The sequence below is a fragment of the Megascapheus bottae genome, chromosome 23, assembly GCF_031878675.1.
Source record: "Megascapheus bottae isolate mThoBot1 chromosome 23, mThoBot2.hap1, whole genome shotgun sequence".
Classification (NCBI taxonomy): domain Eukaryota; kingdom Metazoa; phylum Chordata; class Mammalia; order Rodentia; family Geomyidae; genus Megascapheus; species Megascapheus bottae.
This window is the reverse complement of record NC_143531.1, coordinates 22125383-22141869: the sequence shown is the minus strand read 5'-3', so window position 1 is coordinate 22141869 and position 16487 is coordinate 22125383. Positions and strand designations below refer to the sequence as shown.

General features: G+C 45.9%; 1 protein-coding gene across 1 annotated transcript in view; it reads left to right on the top strand.

Moving 5' to 3' along the window:
• Positions 1-16487, top strand: part of Fhip1a (FHF complex subunit HOOK interacting protein 1A) — a 147610-nt gene that overhangs the window by 127104 nt on the left and 4019 nt on the right. The window contains exons 9-12 of the mRNA XM_090356862.1: positions 1519-1709; positions 4565-5707; positions 11781-11959; positions 12238-12376. Coding sequence (XP_090212988.1) covers positions 1519-1709; positions 4565-5707; positions 11781-11959; positions 12238-12376 — 1652 coding nt within the window. The remainder of the gene's footprint in view (positions 1-1518; positions 1710-4564; positions 5708-11780; positions 11960-12237; positions 12377-16487) is intronic.

The window sequence follows — 16487 nt, the reverse complement described above, 5'->3', positions numbered from 1 at the left end:
CTGCCTCTGGCTTCTGTCTTCCTCCTACAGGGCAAAACATCTGCCTTCCTCTTTCTTCCTTTTGCTCTCAGATTTCATGAAACTGAACTCATGGAAATAGGTGCCACTGTATCAGTCATGACAAATGGAGTGTATGGTCCCTGGTGACGGAAAGTTTAGTGTACATATGCTTGCAAAGGACTCTCTCACCTAGCACTGCTAGCCATTTATACAGTATGTAAGAAATAGGTAGCTGAAGGTTAGATGGCAAGTTTGTCATTTTGTACTTGGAGGTAATTTTAAAGCCTTTTCATAAAATACCACAAGGAGAATTGAATGGTTTGACCAGGGCTCCTGGAATGGAACGATCCATTCATATAACTTAGGTTTTCCTCATTTGGATCAACAGGAGATGAGGAAGCTGACTCCATGTTTACAGGCCCTGAGACATGCCCTGCAAGTGCTGCTTTTAATTTACACAGGACCCCTAATCATAGGTTGTTGTCTTGGAAGAAAACACTCTGCTGTGGAAAAGATTGTGATTGTTCACAAAAGGGCTCAGGCTGCTATGGAATTGGCTCTTGCACACAATTGGCTCTGACTATGGGTCCTTTATCCATCTTGCTCCATCTTTATTTAAACAGGGTGGAGTTTTCTCTGGTAAGAATGTCAGACATCTACACACGCTCACTGCACCCTGAAGCCCACCAGGGTGCTGCAGGTGTGTCAGAAACGATTGTCCAGATTTCCCATCTCACTCATGAAGACCGTAAGATGCTTTAGATGACCAACAACAACCTGTGAAATGGGCTCCACCCTGAGTCCTGACATCCATGGTTCACTCAATAAAGTGAGCCCTTCTGTGTCTTCTTTCAGTAGCCACTATGGGCTGGAGTTTTCAGGATTCTAATACAAACAGATGAAGCGGGTTCTTGGTCTGGTACCACACGTATTGAGGATTCTGGAGTGGCAGGAATACGAGGCAATCCCGCCGTAATCATGAGCACCATGGAGGGAAAAAAGACCTTGGCCTTGGAGTAAGAGCCAGGGAGCCTTCCCAGAGAAGGGGACACTGAAGTTCCACTTGGCAGAATGACAGGTCATTTGTCAAACAGAGCCAGGGGAAGGTACATTGCAGAGGAAGATGACAGTGGGTGTGAAGGCATGAGGGCAAAGAGGGAGATAAGTGAATTCACAAATGTTAAATTGAGCATGCCAGGGAAATGCTCTGCAGAAGGGCAGTTCCATCAGAAGAAAGCAGCCTTTAATCTCAGTTGGTAAAGTACCTACTTAGCAAGCATGAAGCCCTGGGTTCAATTCCCAGTACCACCAAGAACAATAAACAAAAGCAGCTGTGGACAAGTTTTAGGTAAGGGAGGGAATAACAGTCGGTGGCAGGTGTGGGTAGATTGCATGGGAGAGGGGGCAGGGCAAGTCAACCCCTGCCCATGACTAATTCAGGTGATGCTTTGGGACATTCATCCTGATGATGGTAGAGACATCGTAGCCACTAAGCACTGGCTCTTCTTGTCCTTCTAGGTATCTGATGCCCTGCAATCACATGATGCTGAGTCAAAGGTGGGCTGTGAAGGAGAGAGACTGCTACTCAGTGTCCGCGGCCAAGCTGCTGGCCTTGACCCCTGTCTGCTGTGCCAGTGGGATCACCCTGACACTGGGGAATCAGGAGAGAGATTACCTCCTCTGGTCAAAGTGTACACACGGCAACTCAGGTGGGGACTTGATAGCGGTGCTCTGTAAACCCTGGGCCAGACAGGGAATCATACAGAGTCTTATTTACTTTGTGCATAAACTCAGTTGGTTACAGTCTTTGAATGTAGTGCTTGTCCAGCCATTACCTGGTCCCTTGTCCCAGACCTTTATTTTACGTGGCTTCTCTGTGGCATTTTCAGAGCCCAAATATAAAAGTGTGTGGTAACACAAAATCAGAGTTTATAGGTATATAAAACTAAAAATTAACCTTGATTTTAATTTTTCAAATGGCTCATTTGTGGATTATCTGGTAAGGTATCATTATAAAACCTGAAATCTGTGATATGGCAATATTGTCTGATTTATCTGATTGATAGATATGAGGGGATTATCAATATTCTGTCTTTGTAAAAGATTTGCTCATTATAAATTCACTTCTGAGAAGTAAGACGTAAATGGCTGCCTCTATCAACCCCTGCTTGCTGACAGACAGCTGGAGCAAGAGGCAAATGTTTATGTATGTCTGATGGTCATGTGACTGCTCCTGTTCAGGAATGTTTCATGTGTCCTGTGACCACTAGGAAATGATCCAGTGCTGGTGGTGATGGGTCTGTTCTTAGCGCGTGTTCTGATATCTCCTCTTATCATTCTGTCCAGCCAGCCACAGTCCTCTTAGAGACAATATGTGTAAGACTAAGGAAATATTAGCATATTTGATGCAAATGTAATTTTTAGAGAATCTTAATGATTCTTGGTCTTAAGATAAAGATACAGTGTAAGCATGGAATTAGTAATTTACATTTTCCTGTTAGACAAACTACAGTGCTTATACTATTTTGTTTTTACCTTTTCTCATTCAAAATTTATTTTAGAAAACATATTTGGAAACCATACCTTTGAAAATTTACTATGGAAAGTGTTTCAAGAATGATCCTGTGACTAAATTTGCTTTAGAATTCAAGATTAGATTTAAATATGTAATTATTCAAAACCTAACAGCTTCTTTCTATCTTGAACAAAGCAGTATTCCAACTTTAAAGATGAAGAAACAAACTCTGGGAGAGGAACTGAATTGTCCAGGTTGGGTAGTTTATAGATTCTTGGATCCTATATTCCATGTTTCTTCCACATGCTGCCTCTGGGCTTGCCTTCCCAGCTAAATGCCCTAACAGTGGATGATATGGCTAGCAAGCTAGCTTGATTGCTCTGTAGTGGGTAACAACAGGGATTCTGAGTCTTGCTTGGATCTACCACTTTCTGGAACAAATTACTTAACCCTTCCAACTTTTTTCCTCATCTGTGAAACAGTACCTACTCAAAGAGTTGTTCAAGGATGAATGGATTAAGCTTTGGAAGCTACCTGTTATGTAAATGTTCAATAAATATTTATAGTAGTAGTTTTTGATGTAATATATAAATATACTTATATACATAGGTGTGTATATATATATAGCATATGTACTATATATATAGTATATGTACTATATATATATATATATATAGTAGATAAGAGTTAATCACTAACCTTCCTCCTGCTGAGGAACCTACATTAGTACTAACGACCTGAAAAGGTTTACTGTGGAAGGCTCAGACCTCACCCAATCTGGAAGTGTTCCCATCATTAAGGGCCGGCAGCTGGCTAGGGTGTGGCACTGAAGGCAGGATGAGGGCTACTGTGAGGTAGCCTGCCTTTGAACTGTGGCCCAGCCCCATCTAGGGATGAGCGTTCTTCCATCTGTGAGCAGTGGGGAAAAGGATTGGTAGATTGGATCATTTGGAAGATCCTCCTCAATAGCACTGACCCAGCACCTTCAGCACTGTAGATGTTTAAAGATGCTGCCGTATCTAATTTTCTTTATCTGAGTCTTTTTAAAAAAAGTCTTTGATTGTGAAAAACATTCTTAATTGCAGATATCTTCATCACTATTTCAGTAAAGAGGTTAGAACATTTAATTAATTGTGCTGGGGTTTAAATAAGGTCACATGCTCTACTGCTGAGCCATGTCTACAACTATGTTTTGTACTGAGTGTTTTTCGTCTTCAGTCTTCCTATTTAAGGCTCCCTATCTTAGCCATGCCAAGCTTCTTCCCATAAACGTGGAATCTGACACCATTTCGCTTAGGCCAGCCTGGGCCAGCCCATGTCACTGGGATGAGAAGCTTACTGAGGATAAATAAGCCTCTGTGCTTCTCAACTATCGGTTGAGAAGGGGTCTCAAGAATTTCCCCCACCCCAAGACTTGCCTGGAATCACAGTTCATCCAATCCCAATCTCCCAAGTAGATAGAATTACAAGTGTGAGCCACGGGCACATAACTAGGTGAGAACTTCTAACACAGGCACAGAATGCATTCTCAAGCTGAAAAGACTGTTTCAGATCCAACATGACCTAACTTGGACAGATCATTTGAGAAACATATTTATATCCTGGTAGTTCCCAGGAGGGTCACCATAAGTTCACCGGCTTTTCTAAAAACACAAGAGTTTTCTATAGAAAACCTGGTTCTCAAATTCATACATATTTACAGCTGAAGTGAAAAACTTTTCAATTATTACCCATTGTGTGGCAGATACCTCATTAGGTGAATTACGTAATGTCATCCTGTCACTGTGAGAAGTGGGTCTGATCAGCTTTTCTTTCTCTAACAACTGATATCAAATAATTTTCTGATGGCTATGACCAGCATCTAGTCATTGTGGTCTTGTAACTTCTGTGAGGATAGAGTCTCTGGCTTTTCTTCTTACAACCTTATTGTTTTTTCCTATTCAGAAACAATTTAACTATCGGTGACTACACCTAATGTGGCTGGTAGCAGTAGGTTGCAGAAGGCTTTGCATCCTGTTTGCCTAACTCATTCTGTCTGCTTGTGTGCAGGGACCGCAGAGCAGCTGACCAGGGAGCCCTCCCCGGCCGCCTGCATTGTGGAGTACGGGAAGGCACTGGACATCAGCTACCTGCAGTACCTGTGGGAGGCCCACACAAACATTCTCCACTGCATGCGGGACTGCCGGGTCTGGTCAGCCCTCTATGATGGGGACTCCCCTGACCCCGAGACCTTCCTGCACAGTTTGACTGGGGAGAGCCACCCGAGCTCAGCTCTTCCTGCATCCGGTCTCTCTCAACAACGCCCTGGGACTACAGCACCTCAGCTGGCTTCAACCAAGGACAGAAGCCAGACAGAACTGGAATGGGATGATAGCTATGACACTGGCATCTCCTCGGGGGCTGAGGTGGGCTCCCCTGGGCCTTATGATGATGTGGAGACATCCGGTACTCCTGCACCTGTGAATCCCCCTAAACACATCCAAGAGATGAAGAAGAATGCCATCCTGCTCTTCAAAGGCTCCTACATTGAAGAGTCGGACTTCCAGGATGATGTGATGGTGTACAGGCTTTGTGCTGAGAAGGACTCAGAGGATGCCAGGAACTTGCCAGGGGAAATGGGGCCCCCAACCCAGGCCCAGCCTAAGGGTGAGAGGCCCATGGTAAATAACAGCCTCCTTCCCAGCTCCCCACCACAGACAGAGGTGGAGGAGGAACCTGAGAGGGATAGTTCAGATCTAATTCACAACATAGACACAGAATCAAAGCAAGAGAATGAACTGGAACTGGCTCCTAAAGCTAACTCTGAGGTAGCAGCCCCCATCTCTGAAGGGGAGCCCCGTGCAAATGTGCCCATTGTCAGTCCAGACAATGAAGACCTCATTGCCCAGTATGACCAGATTATTCAGGAGCTGGATTCAGGCACTGAGGGCTTGATGGACCAGAGCTTCTCCACACCAGATCCCTTCTTTCTTACAAGGGAAGAAGACATGAGAGAGGAAGAGAACAAAGGAGAAGAGGAGGAGAAGGAGAATAATTCTCTGTCCTTGGGGGACAAGGACATAGAGGAGGAGGAGGATGACGACTTTGACTCTTTCATAGCAGAAACTCCTGCCGTGGAGATGATGCCCTCCCCATTTGGGGGTGGAGATGCCAATTGCCGTCCTGTGAGGACTCAGAGCACCCCGTTCACAGGTGATGACTCTAAATTATGTTGTGGGTTCAGCCCCTTAAGAGTCCTTGCACACGTGTGAACAGGGTAAGGTAGGTGTACACAAAGAGTACTATTGGTTTACCTGACAGAGGAGGAAAGACATTTTTGTAAAAGCAAAGGAAGTTCTCATTTGTATTTTGTCTTGTTTGTTTAGCAAGTTAGGGGTTAAATTGTACAGTTCAATAACCTCTCTTGATCCATCTGTGACACAGTAATGGGACTGATTAAACCCCACAGGAATCCAGTCTTATAATTTAATAACCTTATTTCCTTTAGTCTAATTTATTTTTCTGCTTAGCCCTTATTTGTATGCATACTTTTTGGAATTACAGGCTCCCCTGCTAGAAAGCATGCTTCTGTAGGGCAGCGACATGCTGTTCCCTGTTCTGTCCTTAGCAGCTGAGCAGAGAGCAGAGTCCCCAGGAGGTACTAGGAACACTTGTCCGATTGACAGTGACCACATGCACACATCAGAGACCACTGGGATTTGTTGTGTCTTGTCCTTGCAGCTCAGTCCGATAGTTACAGAATCTTGTACTGCAAAATAAGGAGACTAGATCCATATAAACTCTGTCCTCTTCCAGATGGGTGTGTCCAAAAAGCACTTGTCCTGTAATAGGGAGAAACTCTGTAAGAGGCAAAGGGATAAGAAGGGAGGTCAGAAGAATGGGTTGACGTAAGGAATGAAGATAGGAAACACCAGTCAGTATTCAGCAATAAAATCTGAATCTGCAGGTTGTGGTGTTGGGGAGAATTTCCACAGATGAGAGGGCCCAGAATGCTCATGGGAGGCTGGGGTTGTCAGTCACAAAGGGAGGTGCCAGAAGAAGTGAGTGACACAGAGACAGACAGTCAGGCCTATGCGTGGATCCTATTTCTAGCCGCTTGAAAGTCGTAGGGCTTTAGTATCTCTGGGCTGCCGTTTGTCCAGGAGGACAGACTGCGATTTGAGGAGGAGGTTGTTATAATACCAACGCCCCCTTCCCCCACAGCCGCAGCTGACGCCTATTCTTCACTGACAGTCAGCTTGCTGAGCAGGGATGGTGTCCTCATCTCCCACAGGCCCCCTGAGAGACATGAAAACAGATGCCCTCTGGTCCAGTCACGGATGTTAATGCGATTTCAAGGAGCTCTTTCCCTCTCCTCCCCCGGCATTTGTTCATCTATTTATGGATGCCTGGAGATTTACTTAAACAGGGAGAAAGACTTTCATTCCACAATTATAAGGCTTGGGGTTCTAGCTGAGATAACATTTCAGTGTGAACAACTTTTAATTAAAATTCAATCATCCAGTCAATCATAAGTAAGAAGGATTAGATCACGTCACGTTTTCCTGTTGAGGAAGGGAGTGAGCTGAGCTGGGATTGCAGAGCAAGGGTAGGGAAGAAGTAAGCTACGGGCTATTCAGTGTTGCCTGGAGCCTGCTCACTGTCCCCCAGCAGGAAATGCGCGTCCTGTCCTGCAGCCATCTTGTGGTACATAAAGATTCCTCTGACCAGTGAAGGCTGTTCTTTACAGAGCCATCTCTCTGACAAAGGATTATCACCCCTGGGGAAAGTGCCAACAGCAGGAGGTATCAGGGGACTTATACAATATCTTATTAAATAATAGGTAATTCACATATGATCCACCTGAGAATCTGTAAAACACAGTGCATGGTCTCTTCTCCTTTCTCCTTTGGAATTTTTACATAGTATCAGGAAATATTTCCTCCGTCCATGTATGTGAGTTTTGAGTATGCTCAGAACCATTAGTATTAATTTCCAGGGAACTGGGATTCTGCTGAAATGAATTTGCTAATTTGTCGAATGTTATCTGTTCATGTATTCAGCAATTATTAATTGATCTTATAATGTTTGGCAGGTTCTGTGCTCAGGAGTTAAAGAAATAATCTGCAAAAAAATCAGCTTTCACAGGAGACACCAGCAAAAGATTCTTAGTGCAACCTGCACATCTGCTGTGTGTTAAGTTGGTCTGAAGAGACGCTCCTGGAAGGAGGGTGAATGCTTCCCAGAGCCGGGCACTGACAGTGAGCAGAAGCCTCCAGGAAAGAGTAGATGAGGACCACAGCCCAGCCAGAGAAGGGGCTCAGTAGGACAGCATGGACCACATAGAGCAGGAGGCTAGGAGAGGAAGCCAAGGCCTAGTTGATGCCAGTGGGTCCTTTGGGCCAAGCTGAAGGATGAGCACCTCATGCTGAAGAGGCCCTGGAAGTATTAAAGTTGTGGAGTGCTGTGACTGGGTGTGAAAGACTAGCCTTTGTGGTGGCCTGGAGGACAAGCACTGATCTAGGGAGAGGTCAGTGCAGAGAGAACAAGGGGAGACTTAGGTTGTTGCACTAGAATTTAGATGCACCACTGCTTAGGCTGGCAATGGTGCTTCTTAGATCATCTTCACATCCATATTTGAGTCTGTGCCAAGATGTACACACAGGGATGCTCATTACAGCAGTGTTTCTCATAGGATAAAGATCAGAAACAGCCCCAGGCCCATTAGTAGGACACAGGCTTGCCTACATAGCACCTAACAATCAAATGTCTCCTAACCCTGAGATCATGTAGACACCTCTCTATGTGTTGGTGTGGGGAAGTCTCCAATAAACACAGACACACAGGCACACATATACACAGAAGCATATATACATGCAGACACAGATACACAGACACATACATATGCAGACATACACATAGGAGACAAAATAATATTCGGGCTAAAAGCACTGGAAATGGACTATTTGAATTGAAATTCTGACTCTGATATATACTAGCTGTACACACTTAAAATTCTGCCTCATCTTTAAATGGGATAAATAATAAACATACTTTCTAGGGTGGTTGTGGGTAGTAAGTACATTGGTACATAAAAATACTTGGAATATTGGCTGGCACATGGGATATATTTCATAAATGTTTTGAATAATAACTCAGCTATTATTATTATCACAAGGGAGTAGACTGTTTCCATTTTATACACACACACACACACACACACACACACACACACACTCTTTTTATCTCTGTTAGAGCAGAGAAATCAGTCTTTGAGTCCATACTGGGAATGATGAGATGCTGGAAAAGAAAGCGCTGCCAGGGGAATGTGGAGGTCTGGCCTATTTATGTTATTTTCAGAGTGGAAGTTCAGTTGCTCACCTGATGGCAGCTGCGTTGTTGGAGTTAAGAAATGCAGGAAGAAGGAGTAGGGTTGATCAAGGCTGGAGATGAAGGCTCTTGAAGACAGAAAGTCTCTCATAAGAGAGTGACAGTGATGGCGGAGATGGGCTTTAGTCATTCTGAAAATTTGAGTTTTCTATGGGCGGTCTGTTAGGGCTCCATTACTGTGGCAAAATACCTGAGGCAGTCTTCTCATACAAATGGAAGGGTTCATGTTTACTTGGCCCCATTTTCTTTGGCTGAAGTGTGACAGAAGAAGCTACTTCCTTCATGGTAGCCAGGAAACAAGAGAAGGAAGAAGAGCTAGGGTCCCAATATCCCTAGCCAAGGGCATGCCTCCAGTGACCCAACTTCTTCCCACTACTCTCCATCTTCCAAAGATCTCACGACCTCCCAACAGCACCTCAGCTGGAGACTAAGCCTTCAACACAGAGCCTTTGGGGAACACCCAAGATTCAAATTATAGCAAGTGTCTGCCTTCCAAGGAGAAGAGGGGCAAAACATACCTTCCATCCTCCATGCACACCTGTGCATGGAGCTGTCTTCTGATTTTCAGCTGCTTAGTTCCCTAGCAACTTCATTTCGCTGCGCAGTTGTTTGTTCCTTTTTTTTTTTTAATTTGATGGAAATCATCTAAGAAAGTAGGAATTTGAAAGGTTTGGGCGGGCGTGCTTTTCACCACGCAGGCCTCCTTGGTCTCTGCGATGCAGTCTTTGGACTTGACGTAATGCTGGGGTTACTCAAGTAATACACTGATGTCATTGTGATTTTCACGTTTAGCCGTGTGTGGAGCCGAGCTGCTTCCTCCTTTTGTGTAGTGATGGACTATGGGTGTTCTCCTCTGATCACTGAAGGTCACACTTTTCACCCCTGTCAGATGGTGGGACAAAGGCTACACAGTTTGAGACCAGGAAAAGGAAATGGAGCCGAGACTTGAGGGGCCTGAGTTTGACAGATGACTCATCCCACCCTTGTTTACCTGGTTCTGCATCCCCTGGAAGGAAACAGACACTGGACCAGGGACTGCAGAGGCATGGCTAGGAGGAGCAGGGAGAGATTGGACTCAAGTGGAGGAATGGGGGACAGCAGCCTTCCCCCGAGGAGCCCCTGGAATGACAGAAGAGCACCAGTGACATTTCTAGGGTTCTCAATGAGAAAGTCATTAGTTGCTTTCAAACTGGGCTTCCAGTTTAGAGTTTGCAAGCTTTTCCACGCATGCCTGACATCCCTCCTGCACTGACTCTGCCTCCCATCCCAGGAAAAAGGAAGTAGAGCCAAACTCAGTACCACACTCGAAGGCTGAGGCTTCCCTAGGTTCCTGGGACCCTTCAACAACACCCTCAGCTAGAGGGAGGGTTATGTCAGCTGCCCCATTACCTCCTGGTTTGAGTACAGGCTTAGACTTACTGTAAATGTTTCTCCCAGAGAACTGTTTCCATGGAAAGGCTTCACTCTCAGACCCTGTGAGGTCCCTGTGTGAGGCATTCTGAGATGAAGTGTGCTTTTGTTAAACCCACATTAATGGCTATGAAGTCTGCAGAAGGCATGTCTGACCATGGGGGGTTGTGTGCTTTTGCTGTAAATATGCCAAGTTTAGTGGCATTATCAGTAGCTCCCATGGGTAGAATGCAAAATTCTCATCAATCTGACTTAATGGAACATTTTTATGGTAAAAAAGCGAACATCTTCAAGTAATTTTATTATTGCCATATACATATATTTCTCTGCCTTCAGTGAACTCAAAAAATAAAACATGTTAATTTTCTAGTGACCCACAGTTGGTAGGCTTCTTTTTGTCCATTTTTGCTTCGTGAACTGCTTTTTGTAACCATGTAGATTTCCTTTTCAAAGAACTCCATGACATAAGAGACTCAGCTTCACTGCTTCCCCCCACACCAATCAAATCAGTGTGCTTACTGAGTTGGCAGTGCCTCATTCACCCCCGTGTCTTTTCTCCTCTTCTACTTGTGATACTTGAGGAGGCAGCAGCGTCCTCAGGGGCGGTTACACGATACTGGAGTATTTACGTAAACGTGGTTTATATTAGGGTTGAGATTCTTTAGTTATAGACTTGTGTTTTTTGCCTTTAGGCTGATTCTCCCATCTATTCCTTCCTCAGAGCTGGGGTCATAGGCACACACCATCATATCTAGCTTGTTGATTGTGATGAGAACCTTGCTAACTTTTTGCCTAGCCTGATCTCAATCCTTGATGCTCTGTCTCTGACAGGATTCCAGGCATGAGCTACTGTACTGACCACACAAAAATTTCTTGTTATCAAAACTTCCAGTGGCCTCTAATGCTTGCACAGCATCATGAAATGAATGCCACATTTTGAGTACTGGCATCTGAAAGAAGTATAGAAGTGTATTTTAAACCCAGTGCTGGTAGCTCATGCCTATAATCCCAGTTACGCAGGAGGCTGAAATCTTGAGGACCAGGGTTGAAGCCAGCCAGGCAGGAAAGTCCATGAGATTATCTCAAATAAACCCTCAAAAAGTTAGAAGTGGGGCTGTGGTTCAAGTGGTAGAGTACCAACCTTGAGCAAAAAAAAAAAAGCTCAGGGATAGCACCCAGACCTTAAGTTCAAGCCCCAGGAGTGGCACCAAAAAAAGTATATTGTAATTAAATAAAAAAATTTGTCATTCAAGTTTTTAACACTGGTGAGACCATACTTTTAGCCGTTTTACCGCTGTGGACTCTAAATACTCGTTTCCATGTATATTTTCCTGCCCATGTCTTTTCTTCCTTTGCCTTCTGTTAGGTCTTAAAGCAGGAGAAGCAGGGTGGATGCTTGCAGGGCTTTTTACCCAGGTGGTTCCCCGTGGTTTGGGGAAACAGGCCCGTGTGCCCAGCTTGCCCTGAAGCTTCTGCTCTTCCACAGGCCCGTTTATCAGCGTGGTCCTGTCAAAGCTGGAGAGCATGCTGGAGAACTCCCTGCACGTGAACTTGCTGCTCATCGGAATCATCACGCAGCTCGCCAGCTACCCCCAGCCTCTCCTGCGCTCCTTCCTGCTCAACACCAACATGGTCTTCCAGCCCAGCGTCCGCTCCCTCTATCAGGTACCTGCCCGGCCGCCTCAGACCCCATCATCTCCTGATTCCTCTCATGACTATGTCCTTTTCCAGAAATCCCAGTGTCCTAATTACTTTGCTTTCCTACCCCATCCCTAGTAAGCTGGCTGTGTAGATTATTCTGCAAGTCTCCATTTAGTTGGATACTTTAAGGTACACCAAGGCAGTTAAAAAAGAGCAGACACCTAATATTGTAATAGTCAAGGTCCACTGATGACACAGTGGACTTTCAGTGTGAAGCATTTATGTGAATGTTCCTTTCACAGGTCCTGGCATCGGTGAAAAACAAAATTGAGCAGTTTGCGTCTGTGGAGAGAGACTTCCCAGGCCTCCTCCTCCAAGCCCAGCAGTACTTGCTCTTCCGGGTCGACATGTCTGATGTGACCTCTGCGGCACTAACCAAAGGTCAGCTTACATTCTCACCGCCCCTCCCCAATTCTCACCACCCTCACTGGCTCTTCCAGCTCCCCACAGGCTGTGTCCAGTCCCTGCAGCCAGGAAGTACCTGGATACACTTGAATTCTACCTCACAGGGAGGAGACTCCTGGCAGTATTCAAATCTGAAGGCCATTCCAAGCCTGTGCCCTAGAAGAGAGCCTGATGGGCCGCTTACCTCCCTTTCCCCCTCAAGAGTGGCTCACAGAAGGAGCTCGTGTGGGTTTTGTCAGGTGGGGGTGTTAAAGGGATTGTGCAGGACATCAGAGAATGGCATTGTGTATATTTCCTGAGCTAGTCTTTGGTCAGCTCTGTCTTTATAATTTCAGAGTCTTTTGAAGCAAACAAATAAGCGTGCTACTGACTGTGGGAAGTAAAATACATTCAGTAGGGCTAGGAGAAGCAAAACTGCTCAGCCTGAGAGTTTTGACGACTTTGGACCCACTGTAGAGCAGGGGCTGTGCCAGGCCCTGGCAGAGCAGGGGGCCCGGGTTGTGGTCAGGGCCAGCCAGGCCTGGGGATGTCACTACTTTGCTGGAAAAGTAGAATGCTGATTGAGTTGTGACATGGGTATACAACTCAGTGGCTTCAGTTTCCTATGTTATGTGCTTAGGCCCAGCTCCATCTGCATTTGGGCTTTTCAGTGTGCAACGCAAACTTTTCCAGGCAGTCAATTTTTATCACCAAACAGCAGTGGGAAATGGGAAAGAAAGATACCACCAGCCCCATTTTCATGCATTGAAGCTAGAGTGAGGCCCAGGGCAGTGAGCCAGGATCCTGAAGTCGGGTGTTTAGACCGTCCTGAGTGAATAAGATGCATGTACACAGGGATGACCTCAGCAAGACAAGACACTATTGAACCTTAACAAGCTCATTTGAGGTGGGGTGCTTGCCAACCACCCCTTACCCATCCTGACTGCACCATGTGGTAGCTGTGGTTCTAGAACAAACAGAATTACCATGTAAGGTCATCAAATAAATCCGCTGGAATTGATGCCTTTTAAAGCCTGGGGCATTCAGGAGGCTGCGAGACTCATCAGAAACTTCTCTCGTGATAGGAATCTGAGTTAGTGTGAGTTCTTCAGATGAGCAAAATGGCCTTCTCCTCCATAGCATTAGAAAAGCCTGGGCTCCTGGAGACGGCTCCTGTCACGTGTACAGAGCTGGCCTCTGGAGCATGTGATATGTGTGATTGCCTGAGAGTGAGCAAGCCAGGATGGACTGTCCTCACCAAGCCACAGGGCCTCCTAGTAAATGGCCATGTGTTTGGCTGACCAGTGCCTGTGTGCAGTGCCTGGGCCAGAAAAAAATGTGTAACACATTTCCCCCTCACTTTAGAGATCTTCTTAGAATCAGTTTTGAGCTCCTTCATTTGCGCCTTTAGTGAAAAAAACTCCTAGTCCTGACCTTTATTTATACTTCCTCGCCCTTGCTTTTCCCTCAGAGCCTGGGCATGCTTGTGCACCTTTTTATGAGGGGCGTAACTCAGGTCCCTGCAGCTAGAATGCTCCATCATGCAGGTCCTGGCGTCCTTTTGCCTTCTGGCAACCCTGGTGATAAACAAGCTTCCCCAGAGATGCTCCAACAACAGGAAGAGACCATTGCTCAGAGTGGGTGGCTTTCCTGCCTGCGACACAGCTTCTGAGGTGCTGTCGCTGCCAGCTTTTCTTTTCCCTATGACAGCCCTTTGGAAAGTGACTGTCCTTTCCTTGCGTTTAGTTACCTTGAGTCAGTTAGCTGATCCCTAATTCCATAAGGCAGGCAGCTAGGCCTTAGCCTATTCTACAGTGAACAAGACATGTTATGTGGTGAGCCTGTTGCCAGGTAGGGATGACAAGAGCTCAGTGGTGTTTTGTGACACTAAAGTCCAGCACCCTTGCTCTGTCAGAACTCCTGAAACAGCTTCCTTCTTGGCCTTACTCTCTTGCCTTCAGCAGCAGATTGTGAGTCTGTTTCAGATCCACGATGAGAAGAGGCGCCTTAGCAGTGCTGCTTTTATTCACAGGTCAGACTAGAGCTCCCTCCTCCCTTTTGAGGCAAGAAAAGGAGGGAATCGAAAGGAGGAGGGCTGAGGGAGGAAGGCAAGCCAGACTGGGAGAACCAGGAGTTGGAAGGGCGGTGGGCCACTTCCTGCACTCAATCATAAAGCAAGTGGGTTTGATCACCTGTGAATACAGATGTGTGAGAGGCTGTGAATGGCACAACCACAGACGAAGACCTGGTCCAAGAAGTGTAACTGAGGAAATGAGAGGTAAACAACAGTGCTCTAAGAGTGGGCCTGGACTGGACAGAAAATGAGGCAGAGGCCAGAGCAGAGTGACCTCTGCAAATTGGCTCTGCCAATGCACACATAATGGTATACACCTGTGCCCCTGTGCACTTGATACCAAGTCCTTCTGGTAATTGTAAGGAGATGATACGCAGAGAGGGAAACCCGTGGTCAGCCGTGACTCATCCAGTCGTCCAGGTGAGCCTGCGTGCTGCCACAGCACCAGTGCCTGCAGATGAGGCAGTGGCAGTGTGGCTCACAGTGCAGGTTCTGGTCTGGGTGATGCCGATCTGCGTCCTGGCTGCTTTCTTCCCCAGCTTTGCAGCTCCTTTGGAGAGCTGCAGTGCTGAGGGCCAGCCTGGGGGCTGATGAGATCTCCAGGGCCAGTGGTGGACTCCAGGGACACCAACATTTCCGTCCTCACACATTAGGGTGTGGCAGTGGGACATTCAGACAGTTTTTCCCGTTCTCCACAGCCACAAACTCTGATGAGCAAAAGGATTTTTAAAGCAGCAAAGTGGAGATTTTTTTTTAACACTAAAGACTGTAGTAGTGAGATGTTGAAAGTACTATAAATGTCAAGAATTTTTAGTCCTGTAGTTAAGCAACACTTTGAGAAGAGTGTTGAAAAATGGGACTGAATTCTAAAAAATGCAGCCAAAATAATGAAGCTCTTAGATACAATGATTTAGAAGGAGTCTTGGATACAGTGATTTAGAAGGAATAACGAGACTTGTTTGGGCAGGGGGCAGAAGAAGGCATAAATAATTCTGTCATATATATGAGGGCTGGAAATGTGCAGGAATTAAATAGTCAGGGAAGTTGAACCATTTTAATTACTAAGACTGATTTGATACGAAAATGCAAATCACATAATGAATATGTTAGAGCTTGGGCTCATAAAGGGCTATTGAAACTGAAATGGAAATCTTCCATAAATGTCAGCTTCTAAGCCATTTCTCACCTCTTCATCCCAACTACAGGAAGTTCCTCGTCTGATTTTTTCCCCTAGCATCCTAACATCCTTTTCCTTAATTCTAATCAAAACAAATCTTCCACTCTCCTTTCAGATTGAAGGCTTGCGGTCTCAATCAGGAGACTGGGAGGAAGCAGGAAGTCCTTGAGGTTAGAGCAGTAGCTATACATTGAATAAAGTTCAGGTGCTGGGGCTGTACTCAGTGACCTGGCCTCTGCAAAGATGGGGCAGTCATCTAGCCCTGTGTAGCTGCATGTAAACACCGCAGGCTGTCTTCACTGGGAGATGGCTTGTTCATTTCTTCCCTGTCCCTACATTCTGGGCATGGAAGGTGTTTTTTTTTTTTGGGGGGGGGACAGTTTTCACTATATCACCTTACTCTCCAGGGCTCATGTGATCCTCCTGCCTCAGCCCCTCAGCCTCCTGATAGGCTGGGACTGCAGGAGCCACCCCCACCTCCAGCTGGAATGGAAGTTTTCTGGACAAACGTGTATTCATGTCATAATATCTGTGTGAGGCTCCTGGTACACAATGTTGGATAAGCTTTATTACACACTAATTTTAGATGTGATCTGCTGCTGCTAGACCCCTTCCTACTCAGCCTGACCAAAGATACACATGGTTAAGACGGAGGGTAGAAGAGGCCTCTGGCCTCTGTGACAGTCTTTTTTTTTTTTTTTTGCCAGTCCTGGGGGCTTGAACTCAAAGCCTGGGCTGAGGACTTGTTTTGCTCAAGGCTAACACTCTACCAACTTGAGCCACACCACTTCTGGCCTTTTCTGTGTATGTGGCACTCAGGAATCGAACCCAGGGCTTCATACATGCTAGGCAGGCAC